General features: G+C 48.3%; 1 protein-coding gene across 10 annotated transcripts in view; it reads right to left on the reverse strand.

The window, feature by feature from the left end:
* ABLIM2 (actin binding LIM protein family member 2) overlaps positions 1–23764 on the reverse strand; it is a 200050-nt gene that overhangs the window by 43650 nt on the left and 132636 nt on the right. For 6 of the 10 annotated variants that reach the window (XM_029063400.2, XM_029063403.2, XM_029063398.2 and 3 more), the window contains 3 exons: positions 12280–12332; positions 9267–9399; positions 3484–3542 (listed from right to left, as the gene is read on the reverse strand). In XM_029063400.2, coding sequence (XP_028919233.1) covers positions 3484–3542; positions 9267–9399; positions 12280–12332 — 245 coding nt within the window. Of the gene's footprint in view, positions 1–3483; positions 3543–9266; positions 9400–12279; positions 12333–18406; positions 18524–23764 lie in introns of all 10 variants that reach the window. The other 4 variants (XM_029063399.2, XM_029063394.2, XM_029063396.2 and 1 more) reach the window with 1 other exon arrangement.

A 23764-nucleotide genomic window follows, 5' to 3' on the forward strand; every position in this document is an offset into this window, starting at 1 on the left:
ATGAGGGAACTGAGGCCCAGAGATGTTAAGCGACTTGCCCCAGGACACGCAGCAGACAAGCGACAGAGCCAGGATTAGAACCCAGGTCCTTCTGACTCCCAGGCCCCTGCCCTATCCGCTAAGCCTAACTGCTTCGCTATATCTGTATCACCTCTGCCATTTTGCCTCCCAGGAGAAAGCAGTTCAAAATCTCAAAATCTCGATATTTTCTTCCAGAAAGGTGTCAGTAGAATTCGCTAAACCAGCCCTACGATGAGGATGCAGAGACTGGACGTCAACTAGCCATCTTTTATCTGAAAGGAGCCGAATAAGTCCCTTGTGGATCGCCAGGAGCACAGAGGACAGATGCAAAGTACATTTCAGATTGAAGAGAGAGAAAAAATGGTTACATAGTCCTGAAATATTCCGGCATGTAGTTGATCTGGCCTTCCCAGACTGAGTTTCCCCTTTTCCCTCTGCTGCCTCTCTGCCCCCCCCCCCCCCTTCACCTCCCCTCAGCTAAGCCCCCTTTTCCCCCCCTTTCCCTCTGCTCCTCCCCCTCTTCCTTCCCCTCAGCACTGTGCTCGTCCGCTCATTTGTATATATTTTTATTACCCTATTTATTTTGTTAATGAGACGTACATCCCCTTGATTCTATTTGTTGCTATTGTTTCAATGAGATGTCCATCCCCTCGATTCTATTTATCGCTATTATTTTTGTCTTTCCGTCTCCCCCGATTAGACCGTGAGCCCGTCAGTGGGCAGGGACCGTCTCTATCTGTTGCCGATTTGTCCATTCCAAGTGCTTAGTACAGTGCTCTGCACATAGTAAGCGCTCAATAAATACTATTGAATGAAAGGTCTGGTTGTCAGTGCACCCAGGTTCTAATCCTGGCTCTGCCACTTGTCTGCTGGGTGACCTTGGGCAAGTCACTTTGCTTCTTGGGCCTCGGTTACCTCATTTGGAAAACGTGGATAATAATAAATGTGGATAATAATAATAATTATGGTATTCGTTAAGCACTTACTATGTGCCAGGCACTGTACTAAGTGCTGGGATGGATCCAAACAAATGAGGTTGGAACAGTCATTGTCTCACATGGGGTGCACAGTCTCGATCCCCATTTGACAGATGAAGGAACGGAGGCACAGCGAAGTAAAGTGACTTTCCCAAGGTCACACAGCAGACAAGTGGTGGAGCCGGGATGATGACTGTGATTCCCGCATGGGAGAGGGACTATGCCCCACCTGATTAGCTTGTATCCACCTCACCTCTTAGTATAATGCTTGGCACATAGGCTTAACAGATGCCATTATTATTATTACTATTATTATTATTGTTTTCCCAAGTTATCTCACGTTGCTAGGCTCGCTGCTGGTCAGTTCGGACTTCTTAGTCAACTGGGAATTGTGATCTCACTAGGTGGATCCTCCCCTCCCTGGGGAAGCTGGATAAGAAAGATTGCACTGGATTGGATTCTCTCTAATAATGATGGTATTTTGGAGAAGCAGCGTGGCTCAGTGGAAAGAGCCCGGGCTTTGGAGTCAGAATCCCGGCTCTGCACTTGTCCGCTGTGTGACTGTGGGCAAGTCACTTCACTTCTCGGTGCCTCAGTTCCCTCATCTGTAAAATGGGGATGAAGACTGTGAGCCCCACGTGGGACAACCTGGTTCCCCTGTGTCTACCCCAGCGCTTAGAACAGTGCTCGGCACATAGTAAGCGCTTAACAAATGCCAACATCATTATTATTATTATTATGTGCCAGGCACTGTACTAAGCACTGGGGTGGATAGAAGCCAATCAAGTTGGACACGGTCCCCGTCCCACGTGGGGTGCACAGTCTCCCTCCCCATTTCACAGATGAGATAACTGAGGCACAGAGAAGTGAAGTGACTTGTCCAAGGTCACACAGCGGACAAGTGGAGGAGCCGGGATTGGAAACCATGACCTTCTGACTTCCAGGCCTGGGTTCTAACCACCAGGCCAGGCTACTTTTCTACCGCCGGCAGGAAATGAGAAGCAGTGTGGTCTAGTGGAAAGAGCATGGGCCCGAGCTCTGCCATACCAATCACCGAGCACTTAGTACAGTGCTCTGCACATAGTAAGCGCTCAATAAATACGATTGAATGAATCAATCGATCTGATTCATTGAACGCTTACTATGTGCAGAGCACTGTACTAAGCACTTGGGAGAGTACAATACAACAGAATTAGCAGGCACATCGTTCTCGTCCGTCCGTCTCCCCCGATCAGACCGTGAGCCCGTCAAAGGGCAGGGACCGTCTCTATCCGTTACCGATTTGTCCGTTCCAAGCGCTTAGTACGGTGCTCTGCACATCGTAAGCGCTCGATAAATACTATTGAAAGAGTTCCCTGCCCATAACGAACTTACTCTCTAGAGATGTCTGCCGTGTGACCTTGGGCAGTCACTTACTTGACTTCTCTGCACCTCAGTGACCCCATCTGTAAAATGGCGATTAAATCCTAATCCCTCCTACGGCAACTGTAAGCTCCAGGTGGGACAGGGATCTTGTCCAACCCAGCAGCGTGGCTCAGTGGAAAGAGCCCGGGCTTTGGAGTCAGAGGTCATGGGTTCGAATCCCCGCTCGGCCACATGTCAGCTGTGTGACTGTGGGCGAGTCACTTCGCTTCTCGGTACCTCAGTTACCTCATCTGTAAAATGGGGATGAAGACTGTGAGCCCCACGTGGGACAACCTGATTCCCCTGTGTCTACCCCAGCGCTTAGAACGGTGCTCGGCACACAGTAAGTGCTGAACAAATACCAACATTATTATTATTATTAACTTGGATTCAATCCGAGTGTTTAGAAAAGTGCTTGGCACAAAGTAAGCACTTAACAAGTACTATTATCAGCATCATTAGCGGCGCGATCCGTTAACTGTGCCGCTTCAGACAGCCACACTCCTCACTCTGATGGTTTAGTTCGGGGAAGGAGGGTGAAATTTTTGAGGTCAGGTGGCCAATTTCAATCTGAATCATGGGATTACTCAATCGCGGAACAAGGATTGGAAAAATTCCACCCTCTTTTCCTGAGCCTCCTCCTGACCCTTTCCACATTTTTCTCCAAGACCTCGCTGGTGCTTGTTCTCGGCTGCCCGTCTCCCCCGATCAGACCGTGCGCCCGTCAAAGGGCAGGGACCGTCTCTATCTGTTACCGATTTGTCCATTCCAAGCGCTTAGTACAGTGCCCTGCACATAGTAAGCGCTCAATAAATACCATTGAATGAATGAATGAATGGTGCTTCAGTGGGTTGAGCCTTCCCCCCGGATCAATGATTTCGGAGGGCCGGCGGTCCCGGGTTTCTCCCGACTTTTAGAACAGCAGACGACCGGAGGCGTCGTCCGCCACGGCCTCGGCTGAAGTTGGTCTGGCAAGAAGCCGTCCTAACGGTCAAGTCCGCCTGCCTGGGACGGTGACTTCTCCGGCGAGTAAACCCCGGCTTTCAGGCCCGCGGAGCCCCGCGCGGCATCGTTCACCTACCCGGTTGAATCCATTCTTTCCGTATCCAGGAAGGGAAGAAGATTTGGAAGAGTGGAGTCCTGAAACAGACACAGTACATTTTTTCAATCCTCTGAAATTCACACGGAGGAGCAGACAAGCGACGGACCCGAGAGGAACGCGGCCGTTGAAGGTAGCGGGCCCTGAGCCCGCCAACGAGAGGAGCCGGGGCGGCCTGGTGGCTGGAGCCAGGGCCCGGGAGCACGAGGGAGCTGGGTTCTAATCCCGGCACCGTCACTGGTCCACTTGCTATGCGGCCTTGGGCAAGTCGCTTCGTTTCTCTGCGCCTCAGTTCCCTCATCTGGAAAATGGGGATGGTGACTGTGAGCCCCACGCGGGACAGGGACTGTGTCCCAAACGAATGGCTTGTGTCTACCCCAACGTTTACTACAGTGCCTGGAGCACAGCATGATTATCACTATCGAATTTGTTAAGCTCTTACTATGAGCCAAGCACTGTTCTGAGCACCGTTCTAAGCACAACTTAATCGGGTTGGACTCAGTCCCTGTCCCACATGGGGCTCACTATCTCAAGCACCATTTTGCAGATGAAGTCACCGAGGCCTAGAGAAGTGAAGTGACTTGCCCAAGGCCCCAGAGCAGGCCAGTGGTGGAGCCGTGATTAGAACCCATGGCCTCTGACTCCCAAGTCCGTGCTCTTGCCACTAGGCCATGCTGCTTCACTTGACAAATACCATTAACGACTATTATTATTATTGTTGCATTTATAAAGCGTTTACTATGTGCCAGGCACTGTACTAGACACTAGGGTGGATACAAGTTAATCGGGGTAGACCCTGTCCCTGTCCCACGTGGGCTCACAGTCTCAATCCCCATTTTGCGAAAGAGGGAACTGAGGCATAGAGGAGTGAAGTGACTTGTCCAAAAACACCCAGCAGACAAGTGGCGGAGCTGAGATTAGAACCCATGACCACGAGAAGCAGCTGGCTCCGTGGAAAGAGCCAGGCTTGGGAGTCAGGGGTCGTGGGTTCTAATCCCGCCTCCGTCACCGGTCAGCTGTGTGACTTTGGGCCAGTCACTTAACTTCTCTGGGCCTCAGTTATCTCATCTGCAAAGCGGGAATGAAGACTGTGAGGCTCACGTGGGACAATCTGATTACCTCGTATCCACCCCAGCGCTTAGAACAGTGCTCGGCGCATAGTAAGCGCTTAACAAATACCATCATCATTATTGTTATTATTATGACCTTCTGACTCTCAGGCCCGGGTTCTATCCACTGCACCGTGCTAGTTCTCAAACGACCGTCTCCAGGGTAGAAAAGAGAGTCGTGCCCGGCCTCGGGTCCTTTGGGGGCAGTGGAGAATCCGCCTCTTTTGGTTTTGCTTTCCCCTTCTCGGGCTGATCCCAACTCAACCCATCGTCAGGTCATTCGGGGTCAAAAACGAGAGCGACTTTCTCCAAATTCATTCAATAGTATTTATTGAGCGCTTACTCTGTGCAGAGCACTGTACTGAGCGCTTGTGTTTAGGCAGCCTCCTGTTTCTAGGTGGCCTTCACCAAAACACCTCCAGCTCTCAGGGAGAAAATTCATTTCCAGCCAAAAAAGCAAGGCCATCCGGCCTAAAGGAAAAGTCGTTCTGCCGGGAGTCAGGAGATCTGGGTTCTAGTCTCAGCTCTGCCACCGATCAGCCCGGTGACCTCGGACGTGTCACTTCATCTGTTCGGGCCAGGTTCTAATCCCAGCTCCACCATTTGTCTCTGTGCCTCAGTTCCCTCATCTGTCAAATGGGGATTAGGACTGCGAGTCCCACAGAGGACAATCTGATTATCTTGTATCTACCCCAGCGCTTAGAACAGTGCTTGGCACACAGCGCTTAACAAAGACTGTGAGCTCGTCCTCTAGACTGTCAGTTGGTTGCGGGCAGGGAATGTGTCCGTTTATTATTATAGTGTACTCTCCCAAGTGCTTAATACGGTGCTTTGCACACAGTAAGCGCTCAATAAATGCAAGTGAATGAATGAATGTGCCTCAACTGTAAAACGGGGATAATAATGACGTTATTTGTTAAGCAGATACCCATCCTCTCTCCCCTGTGGACTGTGAGCCCCATGTGGGTCTGGGACCGGATCTCATCAATCGATGGATCAGTGGTAAGCAACTGATCTCATCAATCGCTGGATCAATGGTGTGGAGCTTCGTACAGTGCTCCGCAAACAGTAAGTGCTCAGTAAATACGATTGAATGAGAGACTGTGAGCTCATCGTGGGCAGGGAACATCACTGTTTATTGTTATTAGAGAAGCAGCGTGGCTCAGTGGAAAGAGCACGGGCTTTGGAGTCAGGGCTCATGAGTTCGAATCCCAGCTCTGCCACTTGTCAGCTGTGTGACTGTGGGCGAGTCACTTAAATTCTCTGGGCCTCAGTTCCCTCATCTGTAAAATGGGGATTAAGACTGTGAGCCTCACGTGGGACAACCTGATTCCCCTATGTCTACCCCAGCGCTTAGAACAGTGCTCGGCACATAGTAAGCGCTTAACAAATACCAACATTATTACATTATTATTATTGTTATATTGTTCTTTCTCCAGCACTTAGTCCAGCGCTCTGCACCCAATAATTGCTTAATAAATCCGATTAAATGAATGAATTGAACGAGTGAATGAGCTGGGGTCAAGTGAGTAGAGCTTGGATGCTGAGACCTTGAAATAATAACAATAATGATGGCATTTGTTAAGCTCTTACTATGTGCAAAGCACTGTTCTAAGTGCTGGGGAGGATACAAGGTGCTCAGGTTGTCCCACGTGGGGCTCACGGTCTTAATGCCCATTTTACAGATGAGGTAACTGAGGCACAGAGAAGTGAAGTGGCTTCCCCAAAGTCACACAGCTGACAAGCGGTTGATCCAGGATTTGAACCCATGATCTCTGACTCCCAAGCCCGGGCTCTTTCCACTGAGCCACGCTGCTTCTCTTAAACAGTTTGGAGATTCCAAGCTCGTTGTGGGCAGGGAATGTCACTGCTCACTGTTGGGTCGTACTTTCCCAAGCGCTTAGTACAGTGCTCTGCACGCAGTAGGTGCTCAATAAAGCACCTACTTAATTGGAGAAGCAGCGTGGCTCAGTGGAAAGAGCACGGACTTTGGAGTCAGGGCTCGTGAGTTCGAATCCCAGCTCTGCCACTTGTCGGCTGTGTGACTGTGGGCGAGTCACTTCACTTCTCTGGGCCTCAGTTCCCTCATCTGTAAAATGGGGATGAAGAGTGTGAGCCCCACGTGGGACAACCTGATTCCCCTGTGTCTACCCCAGCGCTTAGAACAGTGCTTGGCACATAGCGCTTAACAAATACCAACATTATTATTATTATTATTATTATTAATAAATGGGATTGGATGAATGAATGAGACGATCCAACCCTTCAGAGTCTGTAAGGTAAACTGGGGGTGACATCTTGTGGTCGGGGGAAAAAAGTACAGGGATGGCCTTCCCCAAGTTACCCGCCCCCGTCAATCCATCAGGGCTACTTACTGAGCGCTTTCTGTACTAAACGCTTGGGAGAGTATAATACAGTAGAGTCGGTAGAGATGATCCCGGGCCCCAACGAGCTTAAAGTCTAGACGGGGACACCGACATTCAGATAAATACAGCTAGGGGAAATGGACAGTATTAGGGATATTATTATTATTATTATGGTATTTGTTGAGCGCTTACCGTGACCCAGGCGCTATGCTAAGCGCCGGGGTGGATACAAGCAAATCGGGTTGGACACAGTCCTGTCCCACCCGGGGCTCACAGTCTTAATTCCCATGAAAAGTGAAGTGATTTGCCCAAGGTCACACAGCAGACAGGTGGCAGAGCTGGGATTAGAACCCAGGTGCTTCTGACTCTCAGGCCTGTGCTCTAGCCACTAGGCCCCTCTGGAGCTCACAGTCTTCATCCCCATTTTCCAGAGGAGGTAACTGAGGCGCGGAGAAGTGAAGTGACTTGCCCAAGGTCACACAGCTGACAAGCGGCGGAGCCGGAGTTAGAACCCATGACCTCTGACTCCCAAGCCCGGGCGCTTTCCACTGAGCCACGGCCGCTTCTCCTCCAGTAGTCACTCAGTACAGAGCCCCATAAATACTCTCTCCCACTTCAAAGACTTATTGAGGACACACCTCCTCCAAGAGGCCTTTCCTGACTAAGCCCTCCTTTCCTCTTCTCCCACTCCCTTCTGCCTCACCCTGACTCGCTCCCTTTCTTCATCCCCCTCCCAGCCCCACACCACTTGTGTCCAGATCTCTCATTTTATTTATTTTTATTCATGTCTGTCTCCCCCTCTATACTGTAAGCTCGTTCTGGGCAGGGAATGCGTCTGTTACATTAATAGTAATTATTATTTTGGTTTTTGTTAAGCGTTTACTATGTACCAGGCACTGATTACCCTGTATCTCCCCCAGCGCTTAGAACAGTGCTCTGCACATAGTAAGCGCTTAACAAATACCAACATTATTACTCCCAGCTCCGCCACTTGTCTGCTGTGTGATTATGGGCAAGTCACTTCACTTCTCTGTGCCTCTGGTACCTCATCTGTAAAATGGGGATTAAGACTGTGAGCCCCATGTGGGACAACCTGATTACCTTGTATCTACCCCAATTCTTAAAACAGTGCTTGGCACATAGTAAGCACTTAACAAACACCATCGTTATTATTATTATTATTGTTATTACAGAGCAATGTACTAAGCACAGTATTGACAACCTGATTACCTTGTATCTACCCCAGTTCTTAGAACAGTGCTTGGCACATAGTAAGCCCTTAACAAATACCATCATTATTATTATTATTATTATTACAGAACAATGTACTAAGCATGGTGTTGCAGAGCTGATAGATATGATGAGTCTTTACTCAGGGTCGCCAAATGAAGGAGGAAAAATAATCCTTCCAAGACTGAGCTGGATACCACGATGGTAGCTGTGCAGACTATTCCTTTAATTCATTTACTGAGCGCTTACTGTGTGCAGAGCACTGTACTAAGCGCTTGGAAAGTCCAATTCGGCAACTGAGAGAGACAATCCCTACCCAACAAGGGGCTCACAGTCTAGAAGATGGACTCACAGTCTTGCTCCTCAATCCGTACGAGGTACTCATTTAATCTGGACCACGCTCACGGCCAAACTCATCTCTGACCTCCAAAATCCTTCACAGCCCCTAACGTCCGCAGACCGGCAGATGCAGAGAAGCAGTGTGGCTTAGTGGAAAGAGCCCGGGCTTGGGAGTCCGAGGTCGTGGGTTCTAATTCCGACTCCGCCCCTTGTCAGCTGTGTGACTTTGGGCAAGTCACTTCACCTCTCTGTGCCTCAGTTGCCTCCTCTGTAAAATGGGGATTAAAGGCTGTGAGCCCCACGTGAGACAACCTAATAGTAATGTCGGTATTTGGTAAGCGCTTACTAGGTGCCGAGCACTGTTCTAAGCGCCGGGGTAGACACAGGGGAATCAGGTTGGCCCACGTGGGGCTACAACCTGATAACCTTGGATCTACCCCGGCGCTTAGAACAGTGCTCGGCACCTAGTAAGCGCTCAACAGATAACATCATCATCCTGTGGGGGCCACCGCGCTGGCATCCTCCCTCCGCAAGAATCATCCGAGGAGAGCTTTCAGTCCGAGGGCGAATAAAGCCACCTCAGAATCCAGCCGCGACGGGAATGCCGACTTGGATTCGATCTCCCCGGAACAACCGGAAGAGAGAGGTTGGAAGGGTCCCGCTCTTTCCCCCCCTGCTCCTCCAAGAGCATCCACGTGCGGCTCCGGGCCTCGGGACTCACGTGAGTGGGGGCTGTCAGCGGGCGGCCTCTGGAGCGATTCTCCATCCAGCGCGCTGCTCTGGGATTGTACGTCCAGTTCCGGGGAGCTGGTGCCGGTGGCAGGGGATCCTTTCAGGGTCATCCAGTCAGCCCTCTGCTCAGGGAAACAGAGAGAGGCGGTTAGACGGTCCATCGTACCTGTTGAGCGCTTACTGCGCGCGGAGCGCCCTACTGAGCGCTCGGGAGAGTAAAATGCAACAGCAAACGGGCCCGTTGCCCGCCCGCGATGAGCTTACGATCTAATGGTGTTTGTTCAGTGCTTACTGTCGGCCAGGCACTGTCCTAAGCGCCGGGGTAGACGGGAGTTAATCGGGACGGACACAGTCCCCGTCCCACGTGGGGCTCACAGTCTTCATCCCTGTTTTCCAGATGAGGGAACTGAGGCACAAAGAAGAGAAGGGATTTGCCCGGTGCCATACAACAGACATGTGGTGGGGGAGGGATTGGAACCCGTGACCTTCTGGCTCCTGGGCCCGTTCTCTAGCCACTATGCCATACTGCTTCTCTAGAGGGGCCCATCAGTCTCCCCTCCCGCCTCCTCCGCTGCGCCTTCCCTGATTTACTGCCCTGATTCACTTAATAATAATGACTTTAATCACCAAATCCATCCTCAGCCCATCTGGTGTTTCTGAACTCCCCTAAGCCCTCACTGGGCAGGACACGCACGTATCAAGCTCAGTGAGAAGCAGCGTCGCCTAGTGGGTAGAGCCCAGGTCTGGGAGTCGGAAGTTTCTGGGTTCTCATTCCGGCTCCACCGCTTGTTGGCTGGGTGACCTTGAGCAAGTCACTTCACTCCTCCGGGCCTCAGTTCCCTCATCTGGAAAACGGGGATTAAGACCATAAGCCCCATGCAAGACAGGGATTGGGTCCGACCTGATGAGTTGTATCCACCCCAGCGCTTAGTACGGTGCCTGGCGCATAGTAAGCTTTTAATGAAAACCACAGTTATGGTTATCATTGCTAACTCTGTTGTATTGTCCTCTCCCAAGTGCTCAGTACAGAGCTCCGCACACAGTAACGATCAATAAACCTCACTGACTGATTGATCGATACCCCTTACACCCTCTCCCTTCTGCGTCACCTAAGCACTTCTATCTTTGCCCGTAAGCACTTCGTTCATTCATTCAGTCGTATTTAATGAGCGCTACCGTGTGCGGAACACTGTACTAAGCGCTGGGAGAGTACAGTTCAGCAACAGATAAAGACAATCCCTACCCAACAACGGGTGGGGAGACAGACAACAAAACAAAACAAGTAGAGAGGCATCAATGACATCAAAATAGATAAATAGAATTATATATATACACATCATTAACATAGAGTAATAAATATGTAGACATATACATCCCACCCCACACTCTGACGGCACTTATTCATGTGCATAGCTATCATTTCTTTTAATTTCCTCTAAACTGAAAGCTCAGTATGGGTAGGGAAATCACCAGCTAATTCTGTTAATAATAATAATTTGGTATTTGTTAAGCGCTTACTATGTGCAGAGCACTGTTCTAAGCACTGGGGTCGATACAAGGGTCATCAGGTCGTCCCACGTGAGACTCACAGTTAATCCCCATTTTACAGATGAGGTAACTGAGGCCCAGAGAAGTGAAGTGACTCGCCCAGAGTCACACAGCTGACAAGTGGCAGAGCCGGGAGTCGAACCCATGACCCCTGACTCCGAAGCCCACGCTTTCCACTGAGCCACGCTGCTTCCCCGTGGAAGCAACTTCGGTTGTGTTGTACTATCTCAAGCATTTATCACAGTGCACTGCACAGTGTAAACGCTCAATACATACCGCTGATTGGTTGCTGTCTGTCTCACCATCTAGATTGTGTGCTCAGGTTTATCAAATCTACCGCATTGTCCTCTCCCAAGTGTCTACTTCACAGTGTGCTGAACACAGTAAGTGCTCTAAAAAGATGATTGATCGATATTTAGAACCCTCTTCACCACTCAAATATATATGCGACCTCAACTATTTATTTTAACCACTCTAGTTGCAAATACCTTTGTATTGGCCGCCCTCGTTAGAGGGCAGGAAACTTGTCACTTCTTAAGTGTCTAGTACAGTGCACCGCACCAAATGGGTGTCTATTACTCATCAGCCTATATACGTGTAAAAAGAATGAAAATCGTGGTATTCGTTAAGCGCTCACTACGAGCCAGGCACTGTGCTCAGCGCTGGGGTGGATACAAGCACATCAAGTTGGACACGGTCCCCGTCCCACATGGGTGGCTCAAAGTCTCAATCTTCATTTTACAGATGAGGTCACGGGCACAGAGAAGTGAAGCAGTTTGCCCAAGGTCACACAGCAGATCAGCAGTGGAGCCGGGATAAAATTTGTTCACATAAGGCGCTAGAATGTAAATTTGCTGTGGGCAGGGAATGCGTCTGCCAACTCCGTTGCCCTGTACCCTCCTCCTAAGCGCTTAGTACAGCGCTCTGCACATGGTAAATGTTCAAAAAGTAACTTCGATGGGTATGGGTCAAAGTGAAGGGAAGGGAAACCGTTTTATGAATCACATTTCTATAGAGAGCTGATGCCTCTGGAGAAGAAGCGTGGCGCAGTGGAAGGAGCACGGGCCCTGGAGTCAGGGCTCATGAGTTCGAATCCCAGCTCTGCCGCTCGTCAGCTGTGTGACTGTGGGCAAGTCACTTCACTTCTCTGGGCCTCAGTTCCCTCATCTGTAAAATGGGGATGAAGACGGTGAGCCCCACGTGGGACAACCCGATTCCCCTGTGTCTACCCCAGCGCTTAGAACAGTGCTCTGCACATAGTAAGCGCTTAACAAATACCAACATTATTATTATTATTAAAATTATATTATTTGTTTAGGAATGATTTATCCTAAGACCGGGAAAGCCAGGGATTTTAAGTCAGATTGGAAAAAGAGGAGCCGTTAGATTTCCACGAAAGGAAAGAATCCAGTTCGCTGGTGCAAGGGTGGGTTATAGCGTTTGCTTCGCCTTACCTTCCTGTTGTCCTGATCGAAACTTCCGTCCTCTCCGTCCGATCTCCTCGTCACTAAAAGAGAAACATCGGCTTAAAAGCGGAATGAATGCACGCCGTCGCTTGGACCCTGAATATTTACGCCGCGGTTCCCTACGCTACAGTTTCTTTCATAAAGACTGGGGGAGAGATTCCCATTAAGGATCAAAGCCATGAGGTTCAGCGACGTTCTCGGACGGTGCTTAGAATCCTTAAAGCTTAGCAAAATGGAAAGCGATCCTTCCGCCTGGGGACGCACACTTTAAAAAGCATTTTTGAGAAATGGGAGAAGAGTGAAAAAATGAATGAAGGCATGGAAAATACATTATAAGAAAAAAGCTTAAAATGGATTTATCGTTGTTTAGTCGAGAAAACGCTCATCGGAAGCTTAATAGCTACTTTCGAATATTAGAGTGCAAGCTTCTTGTTTGCGGGCAATGTGTCCTTTGCTTGTTTTGTGCTTTCCAAGCGCTTAGTAATAATAACGATGGCATTTGTTAAGTGCTTACTATGTGCAAAGCACTGTTCTAAGCGCCGGAGAGGATACAGAGGAGCAGCGTGGCTCAGTGGAAAGAGCAAGGGCTTTGGAGTCAGAGGTCATGAGTTTGAATCCCGGCTCTGCCACCTGTCAGCTGTGTGACTGTGGGCGAGTCACTTCACTTCTCTGGGCCTCAGTGACCTCATCTGTAAAATGGGGATTGACCGTGAGCCCCACGTGGGACAACCTGATTCCCCTGTGTCTACCCCAGCGCTTAGAACAGTGCTCGGCACATAGTAAGCGCTTAACAAACACCAACATTATTATTATTATACAAGGTGTTCAAGTTGTCCCACATGGGGCTCACAGTCTTAATACAGTGCACTGCACTGAGCAGGTGCTCATTAAATGCTCTTACTCCCTCCAACCGCTACTTCTATTACTTCTATACATGACGGATTCTACGAGAGATGCACACAGGTAGTTATGGGAAGCAGCGTGGCTCAGTGGAAGGAGCCTGGGCTTCGGAGTCAGAGGTCATGGGTTCGACTTCCGGCTCTGCCACTTGTCAGCTGTGTGACTGTGGGCGAGTCACTTCACTTCTCTGGGCCTCAGTGACCTCATCTGTAAAATGGGGATTAACCGGGAGCCTCACGTGGGACGACCTGATTACCCTGTATCTACCCCAGCGCTTAGAACAGTGCTCTGCACGTCGTAAGCGCTTAACATATACCAACATTATCATTATTATTATTATCTCTGAACGGGGAGAACCAACAAAGAGGAAACTGGTTTCAATTAATGCGGGAGAGAGTTCAGCTAGCCAAGAAGTTCGTTTGGGAGTAAAGCTCCAACTCAGGGATCCTAGGGAGGTAAGCAGATTGTAAACTCCAGTAAATTGTAATTTCCTTGAGGGCAGGGATTTTATCTACTGATTCTAGTGTACTCTCCCAAATTCTCCGTACAGTACGTTACACCCAGCAGATGATAGATAAATGATAGATAGTAATGTGGGGTGGGAATGAGTCTGTTTACTGTTAATAATAATAATAATTATAATGATAGTATTCGTTAAGCCCTTACTACGTACCAAGCACTGTTCTAAGCTCTGGGGTAGATACGAGGTGATCAGGTTGTCCCACATGGGGCTCACGGTCTTCATCCCCATTTTACAGATGAGTTCACTGAGGCAGAGAGAAGTTAAGCGGCTTGCCCCAAAGTCACACAGCTGACAAGTGGCGGAGCCGGGAATAGAACCCAAGACCCCCGACTCCCAAGCCCGGGCTCTGTCTACTAAGGCATGCTGTTCCTTGTTAGATTGTACTCTCCCGGATGCTTAGTTCAGTGTTCTGCACATGGTAAGTGTTAATACAATCGAATGATTGGAATGCCATTTGTTGAGGTTACAGTGTGATGGGCAAGTCACTTCACTTCTCTGTGTCTCAGTTACCCCATCTGTAAAATGGGGATTATGATTGTGAGCCCCACGTGGGACAACCTGATCATCTCATATCCTCCCCAGCGCTTAGAACAGTGCTTTGCACATAGTAAGCGCTTAACAAATGCCATCATTATCATTATTAGTAGTTTGAAAGTACAACAGAAGAAGAGATCGCTTTCTGCCTGGGTGGCTTCTTTTTTATGAGCATCTGTTGTGTGACCTTTGGCAAGTCACTTAACTTTTCTGTTTTTCATTTGCCTCATGGGATTAAGACCATAAACCCCACGTGGGTCACGGACTATGTCCAACCTGATTGTCTTGTATTTACCCCAGCGCTTAGTACACTGCCCAGTACATAGTAAGCGCTGAACAAATGCTATTAAAAAAAATAAGTTGGATTGCAGCTCAATTTGGGGGGTCAAGGGTGACCAAATACACCAAGGAGGAAAATGATATATGTGGAAACATCAAGTTGGTATAAAATCTATGTACATATTTTTATGTCTGTCTTTCCCATTAGGGTGTAAACTCCCTGTGGATAGGGAAAGTGATTTGTTTCTCGATTCAATTAAATAAAAGTTTCACTAAAATCGCAACTCTTTTAGACTATTGTGTCCCAGTGACTTTTGGGGTCACACCTGCAGCTGGAGTGATTTTCATCACCACGGGGCAGAAATGTCAGCCAGACATATACACATGTACTCCCACATCTATTTGAAATTTTCCCTTGCAGCCTAAAAACGCTTTTAAGGGCAACCCTTGCGTTATTAAAATCGACTTTTAAAAGGACAAAATTATTAAACAAATGCCAACTGGCGTTTGAAAAGAAACATGGAGGATGAATGCAGTTAATTCACTGGGAGGAAAGGAAATGGAAAATATATGAGCAAGTAAGCAAATCTGCCAAGTGTAGCAGGGTGGCCTAGTGGATAGAGCAGGGGCCTGGAAGTCAGAACGACCTGGATTCTAATCCCAGCTCCTCCATTTGTTGCTGCGTGACCCTGGGCAAGTCACTTCACTTCTCTGTTCCTCAGTTACCTTCTCTGTAAAATGGGGATTAAGACTGCGAGCCCCACACAGGACAAGGACTATGTCCAACCCGATTACCTCGTATCTACCCCAGGGCTTAGAATAGTGCCTGGCACATAGTAAACACTTAACAAATACCATTAAAAAAACATCTTTCCCTGCCCCCCATCCTTTCTGGTGAGCACATTTTCCCGGCTCTGCCACATGTCTGCTGTGCAACTTTGGGCAAGTCACCTCACTTCTCTGTGCCTCAGTTCCCTCATCTTTAAAATGGGGATTGAGACTGTGAGCCCCACGTGGGACATTGTGTCTAACCTGATTTCCGTGTATCCACTGCAGCGCTTAGTAATAGCACATAGTAAGCACTTGACAAATACCATTATTATTATTACTATTTTCCCTCTGACTGGGTGTTCTGATGAGTGTAAAATGTTTCAATTCCGTAGTTGAACAACCCACCTCCTATTTGTCTCTTTTTCCTTCCACATAGTCAGAGAAGAGACTCCAAGAAGCCTCCCACCCAGATAAAAAGTGGATCGGCTACCTACCGACCTCCACCCCTTCCACCCCCCCGTTTTTCATTTTCTGCGTGCTCATTTCAATCCCAATTTGGAAAGTTCCACTTTCAAACTGATGATGACAATGAAGATATCCCCAGTAATGACAGTACTGACCCTCATGCACATCGCCCTGGCCAGTTGTTCCAGATGTTTAACTGGCTCCTCAGGCTCCCTTGTCCCCCGACCTCCCCCATCCTTTGGCCCCTACGAGCTGCCCACTTACTTTAGTGAGAAAATTGACAGTTTCAGGTGTGGGTTTCCTAAAATTTCCCCTGCCCCACCCCAGTCCCTTTCCCTTCCTGCCCCTTCTTCAAGTCTCCTGTCTTTCCCAGCAGTATCTGTATAGGAGATCTCCTATCACCTCTCAAAATCCATCCCCTCCACCTGAGCATCCGACTCCATCGCTTGGCACTTTAACAAAACACCTGCTCCCTCCCTTCTTCCTTCTCTAATTACCATCTTCAACTGTTTGCTCTCTAAAGGCTTCTTTCCCACTGCTTTCAAACTTCCCTATGTCTCCCCTATCTTTAAAAAAACCGTCCCCTGACCGCATGACTCGCTCCACTTATTGTCCCGTCTCCCTCCTACCATTCCTCTCCAAACTCCTCGAGCGAGTCGTCTATACCGTCTGTCCCAAGTTCCTCTCCTCCAATGCTTTCTTTGGCATCCTCCAATCTGGCTTCTGTCCCCTTCATTACAAAGAAACTGCCCTCTCAAAGGTCACCGACGACCTCCTTCTTGCCAAATCCAACGACCTCTACTCCATCCTATACCTCCTCCACGTCTCAGTTGTCTTCGACGCTGCGGACCGCCCCCTTCTCCTGGAAAAAATTATCCGATCTCGGCTTCACTGACCCTGTCCTCTCCTGGTTCTCCTCTTAGTTCTCTGACCACTCATTTTCAGCCTCTTTAATGGACTCCTCCTCTCTCTCCCACTCCCTAGCTGTGGGAACCCCTCAAGGTTCAGTTCTGGGTCCCCTCCCATTTTTCATCTACTCCCACTCCCTCGGAGAACTCATTTGATCCCACGGCTTCAACCACCACCTCTATGCGGATGACACTGAATCTACATCTCCAGCCTTGATCTCTCTCCCTCTCTGCAGTCTCACATTTCCTCCTGCTTTCAAGACAGCTCTACTTGGATGCCCTCCCATCTCGTCAAAATCAATTATTCGAATATTGAATTTCTTATCTTCCCACACAGATCCAGTCCTCCCTCTGACTTTCCCATCATCATAGATGGCACCACCATGTTTCTTGTCTGAGAAGCCCGTAACCTAGGGGTTACGCTTGACTCCTCTCTCTTATTCAACCCACATATTCAATCCATCACTAAATCCTGACGGTTCCATCTTTACAGCATCACTAAAATCCACCCTTTCCACTTCATCCGAACTGCTACCGGGTTAATACAATCACTTAGAAGCAGCACGGCTCAGTGGATAGGGCCCGGGCTTGGGAGTCAGAGGTCACGGGTCCTAATCCCGCTCCTCCACTTGTCAGCTGTGTGACTTTGGGCAAGTCACTTAACTTCTCTGAGCCTCAGTTACCTCATCTGTAAAACGGGGATTAAGACTGTGAGGCCCATGTGGGACAACCTGATCACCTTGTATCCCCACCCCCAGCGCTTAGAACAGTGCTTCACACATAATAAGTGCTTAACAAATGCCATCATTATTATCCTAACGACCTTGATGCGTGGCTCAGTGGAAAGAGCCCGGGCTTGGGAGCCAGAGGTCAATGGGTTTGAATCCCGGCTCGGCCACCTGTCAGCTGTGTGACTGTGGGCAAGTCACTTCACTTCTCTGTGCCTCAGTTCCCTCATCTGTAAAATGGGGATTAAGACTGTGAGCCTCACGTGGGACGACCTGATGACCCTGGATCTCCCCCAGCGCTTAGAACAGTGCTCTGCACATAGTAAGCGCTTAACAAATACCAACATTATTATTATTAAAGGCCTCCTCGCTGGCCTCCCAGCCTCCGGTCTCTTCCCCATTCCGGTCCATACTTCATTCTGCCACCCGGATCATTTTTCTATAACAACGTTCAGACCATGTTTCTCCTCTCCTCAAGAACCTCCAGGAGTTGCCCAGCCACCTCCACATCAAGCAAAAACTCCTCACCTTTGGCTTCAAAGCAGTCCATCCCCCTGCCTCCTCCTACCTCACCTCCCTACTCTCCTACTACAACCCAGCCCATACATTTCACTCCTCTAACGCTAACCTTCTCACTCTACGACAATCTCATCTACTTCATCGCCGACCCCGGCCCATGTCCCACCTCTAGCCTGGAATGTCCTCCCTCCTCGATTCTGACAATCGCTCTCCCCTTTCAAAGCCTTATTGAAGGCCCAACTCCTCCAAGAAGGCTTCCCTGACTAAACCCTCCTTTCCGCTTCTCCCTCTCCCGTCTGCGTCATAATAATATCTGTCTCCCCTTCTAGACCGTAAGCTCATCGTGGGCAGGGAAAGTGTCTGGTCTGTGTTCTATCGTTTCTCCCACGCGCTTAGTACAGTGCTCTGCACCCAGTAAGCGCAAAACAAATATGAGTGAATGAATGAAGAAATGAATGAATGAATGAAAGAGTGAATTGCCTCCTTACCTGCGGACTTCAGCTCGGGAGACTTTATTTTTTTCACGTACACTGAGTCCTGGACCACCAAGGACAGGACTGAAACCAGGTCAGAAACTTGGGAAATTTTGGACTGGGCTACTCGACCTTTGACAAGATAAGGTCAGAATTGAATTCTGAGCAGCCGGATTTAGGACATACCACAGGTTCATTAAGCGAAATACCGATTTACATCCACCCTACAATTTTTGGTACTTACCCGCTTGGAGACCCATGTTTTTCATTCTCCGCTTTCATCTGTAAAGTCTACTGTATCTTCCCTGCTAGACTATTTAGCACTTACTACAGTGCTCTGCACAGAGTAAGCGCTCCATAATTATCACTGATTGTCAGTTTACAGCTAGACTGTAAACTTGTTGTGGGCAGGGAATGTATTTGCTTATTGTTGTACGGTACTCTCCCAAATGCTTAGTTCAGTGCTCTGCGTATGGTAGGCGCTCAATAACAGAGAAGCAGCGTGGCTCAGTGGCAAGAGGAAGGGCTTGGGAGTCAGAGGTCGTGAGTTCAAATCCCGGCTTCGCCACCTGTCAGCTGTGTGACTTTGAGCAAGTCGCTTAACTTCTCTGGCCCTCAGTTACCTCATCTGTAAAATGGGGATTAAGACTGTGAGCCTCAGGTGGGACAACCTGATTACCCTGAGTCTACCCCAGTGCTTAAAATAGTGTTCGGCACATAGTAAGCGCTTAACAAATACCAACGTTATCATTATTCTAATCCTGGCTCCCACGCTTGTCAGCTGTGTGACTTGGGACAAGTCACTTAACCTCTCTGGGCCTCAGTTACCTCATTGGTAAAATGGGGATTAAGACCGTGAGCCCCACGTGGTGCAACCTGATTATGTTGTATCTATCCCAGCACTTAGAACAGTGCTTGGCACATAGTAAGCACTTAACAATACCATTATTAATAAATACCATTGAGTGAATAAATGAGGGGCCTTGACAGCAGGAATTATGTCTCCGAACTCTATTGTACTCTCCCAAACCCTTGTGTAGGGTGCTTGACCCAACGTTGATGTCTGATAGATATTATTGATTGATTTTGAGACTAAAGAATGAAATCTTTTTAAGAAAAAGAAAGCCTCTATTGTTCTGTGCATGGTTATTGAACCAAGGGTTAACTGAACCAATTACCGAGTTTTGATAAAATAATAGTAATGCTAATAATTGCAGTATCTGTTAAGTGCTTAGTGTGTGCCAGGCACCGTACTAAGTTTTGGGGTAGATACAAGCATATCGGGTTGGACATGGTCCCTGTCACACATGGGCCTGACAACCTCAATCCCCATTTTACAGATGAGGAGACTGAGGCCCAGAGAAGTGAAAGGACAGGCTCAAGGTCACACAACAGACAAGTGAGGTGGAACTCGGTTTAGAACCCATGACCTTCTGACTCCCAGGCCCATGCTCTATCCACTACACCATGCCTTCTCCAACGATGGAAAATTCAATTTAATTCCATTCAATTCGGGCATATCTACTGAGCGCTTACTGCGTGCAGAGCACTGTACTAAGCGCTTGGGAGAGTTCAACATAATAAACAGTGAGACACCTGGCTGTCAAAACGTTGGTTCTTTGAAAGTAGGCTTGAATGCAGTCTTCTACAGTTAGTTAATGCACTTTCTCACCAGTTGTGGTTGAACCACGAGATTATGGCAGGAGGGTAAAAGGAGACTTCCCTTCCTCTGGAGAGTTACACCACCTAGACCGTAAAATCAGCGTTCAGCCAGTGTAAGAGGCTTCTCTCACGAGGAGGGCCTGTTTTTATTTGGAAACTGCATGGCTTAGTGGAAATAATAATGTTGGTATTTGTTAAGCGCTTACTATGTGCAGAGCACTGTTCTAAGCGCTGGGGTAGACACAGGGGAATCAGGTCGTCCCACGTGGGACTCACAGTCTTCATCCCCATTTTACAGATGAGGTAACTGAGGCCCAGAGAAGGTAAGTGACTTGCCCACACAGCTGACAAGTGGCCGAGCCGGGATTCGAACCCATGACCTCTGACTCCAAAGCCCGGGCTCCTTCCACTGAACCACGCTGTTTCTCCGTCACATGGAAAGAGCATGGAAAGAGCACGAGCCTGAGAGTCAGAGGACCTGGATTCTAAACCCAGCCCTGCCACTAGCCTGCTGTCGGACCTTGGATAAGTCATTTAATTCCTCTGTGCCTCAGTTTCCTCATCTGTAAAATGGGGATTTAATATCCGTGTGCCACCTGATAATCTTGAATCTACCCAAGTCTTTGGAACGGTGCTTGGCATATAAGCACTGAAATACCACAACCAATCAGTCAATGGTATTTATTGAGTGCTCACATATATAACAGAATTGTTAGACGACTGCCCTGCCCACAACTATCTTAGAGTGTGGAGGGATGAGTTTACGGTCTAGAGGGATTATTATCATCATTATTATTATTTTCAATCAGTGATATTTATTGAGTGCTCACTGTGTGCAGAGCACTGTACTAAGCACTTGGGAGAGTATGATATAACAGAATTGACTGACGCATTCGCTGCCCAAAATGAGTTTACAATCTAGGGGGATTATTATTATTACTAATCAATCAATAGTACTTATTGAGTGCTCTCTATGTGCAGAGCACTGTACTAGGCACTTGTAAGAGAAGATTTGCAGTAGAATTAGCAGCCAGGTTCCCTGTCTAAAATTTTATTATTGTTATTATTATCTGTATTATTTTTCGTTACTATTATGAGCGGGGTCCAGAAAACAGAACTGCCTATTTTGCTTCAGTTCCTGCAGCTCTGACACCCCTGGATATGATGGAGGATGGTGTCCCTGGGAATCTGGACGTATATGGACATTTATGTCCTATTATATCTGATGCCTTAGAGCAGAGTTTCCAGAAGAAAACTGGCTTGGGGCTTGTCAGGTGGAACCTCAAAATTTCCCCAAAGACCTAGGTGAAATCTGGAAATGACACCCCACAAAAAGTGGCACATTGATGAGTTTCACCAACTCTAATGGCCCCTACTCCATCCTAATCCTCCTCGACCTCTCAGATGCCTTCGACCCTGTCGACCACCCCCTTCTCCTGGAAACATTATCCAAATTTGTCTTCACTGACAATGTCCTCTCCTGGTTCTCCCCTCATCTCTCCGGCCGCTCATTCTCAGTCTCCTTCGCTGACTTGTCCTCTCTCTCCCATCCCCTAACTGTGGGGGGTCCCTCAAGGTTCAGTTCTGGGTCCCCTTCTATTTTCCATCTACACCCACTCCCTCGGAGAACTCATTCGCTCCCATGGCTTCGACAACCACCTCGATGTGGATGATTCCAAATCTCCATCTCCAGCCCTGATCTCTCTCCCTCTCTTCAGCCTCGAATTTCCTCCTGCTTTCAGGACATCTTTCCTAAATGTCCCAAGGTTACCTCGAACCTAACATGTCCAAAACAACACTCCACATCTTCCCACCTAAACCCTGTCCTCCTCTCGACTTTCCTATCACATAGACAGCACCACGAATCACCCGTCTCACAAGCTCGCAACCTTGACGTGATCCTAGACACGGATCATAAAGTCGGTCCGATACAACATCCTATCAGTTCTACTGTTTTTTCTGCCAAAGCGTTTGCATTCTACCTGGTTGCATAGGGTCGGAAGAGCAGGTTCTAAATCCCCAACAGCATTTTTTCCAAAACACAGGGTGCAGACATGGGTAGTGGCAGAAACAAATTTGGTCAGATTCCCCTAGACCAAAGTTGGCCATCTCAGAGAGGCCTAGTGGAAAGGGCACAGGCCTGAGAGTCAGAGGACCTGGGGTCTAATCCGTGACCTTGGAAAAGTCATTTCTTTGTGCCTCAGTTGCCTCATCTCTAAAATGGGGATCAGGACTGTGATCCCCACGTGGGACAAAGACTGTGTCCAAACTGACTACCTTGTATCTACCCCAGCACTTAGTGCCTGGCACATAGTTAGCACTTAACAAAGACCATTAAAAAAAGAATATAAACTAAAACACCCCATTCTCAAATCCAAAGTAATGGCAATGTCAGATGTTCTTGGAAGCTTTGGAAAGATCCTTGGAATGACCAAAGGTAACACCACCTCCGAGAGGCCTTCCCCGATTAAGCCCTCTTTTCCCCAGCTCGCTTCCCCTTCTGCGACGTCCACATACTTGGATCTCCGACTTCTGGACATTTGATATTCACCCTACACCCAATCTCACAGCGCTTACGTACATATCTTTAAATTCTATATTATAAATGACTTATTTATTCATAGGAACATCTGCGTCCCCCTCTAGACTATAATCTCTTTGATGAAATGTGTCTGCTAATTCTCTTGTACTCTCCCAAGCGCTTAGTACAGCACTCTGCTCATAGTAAGCTCTCGATAAATACCACTAATTTTTTTATCGGACTTCCTAGGGAAGGGTCTCCCTAATAGAGAAGCAGCGTGGCTCAGGGGAAAAAGCACGGGCTTGGGAGTCAGAGGTCATGAGTTCGAATCCCGGCTCCGCCACTTGTCAGCCGTGTGACTGTGGGCAAGTCACTTAACTTCTCTGGGCCTCAGTTCCTTCATCTGTAAAATGGGGATTAACTGTGAGCCTCACGTGGGACAATCTGATTACCCTGTATCTACCCCAGCGCTTAGAACGGTGTTCTGCACATAGTAAGCGCTTAACAAATACCAACATTATTATTAATTTCAGCCAATCTTCCTAAAGAGCAGAGGTTCTGCTTCTAAAGAAGCCTGCCTTGAGGGGAAATAGCTTTGCAGTCGGGCTCCAGGGTGGCATTTCATATGCATTCACAACTTTCCTCTGCCAGTGCAACACAACATTCCATCTAGGCAGCTGGGCCTAGGGCCTAGAGCCCAGGCTGAGGAGTCAGAGGACCTGGGTTCCAATCCCGCCTCCGCCACTTGTCTGCTGTGGGACCTTGGGCATGTCTATTCCCTTCTCTGTGCATAAATTATCTCGTCTATAAAATGGGGATTGAGACCGTGAGCCCCCCTTGGCAGAGGGGCTGTGTCCAATCTGATTGGCTTGTATCCACTCCAGCGCTTAGTACAGTGTCTGGCATATAGTAAAGTGCTTCACAAATACAACAATCCTTCATTTGCCTGTCGCATTCTGTCAAAAATGCATAATCAAAACGTGTTCTGGGAGGCCCAACGACAATTCTCTCCCCTAAATCACTTTTGGGGAGCCATCATGCTCCTCTAGACATCATACCCACCTGCACTTACAGAATTTAGAGTTGCCCTGGGCTTTTATGGCATTTTTTCTTGCTTTAGAATTTCATCTCTCCCTGTGAATCAGTTTCCCACCCAATCTGCTTATCCTTTATTCTTAGATTCTTAAATT

The sequence above is a fragment of the Ornithorhynchus anatinus genome, chromosome 4 (assembly GCF_004115215.2).
Source record: "Ornithorhynchus anatinus isolate Pmale09 chromosome 4, mOrnAna1.pri.v4, whole genome shotgun sequence".
Classification (NCBI taxonomy): domain Eukaryota; kingdom Metazoa; phylum Chordata; class Mammalia; order Monotremata; family Ornithorhynchidae; genus Ornithorhynchus; species Ornithorhynchus anatinus.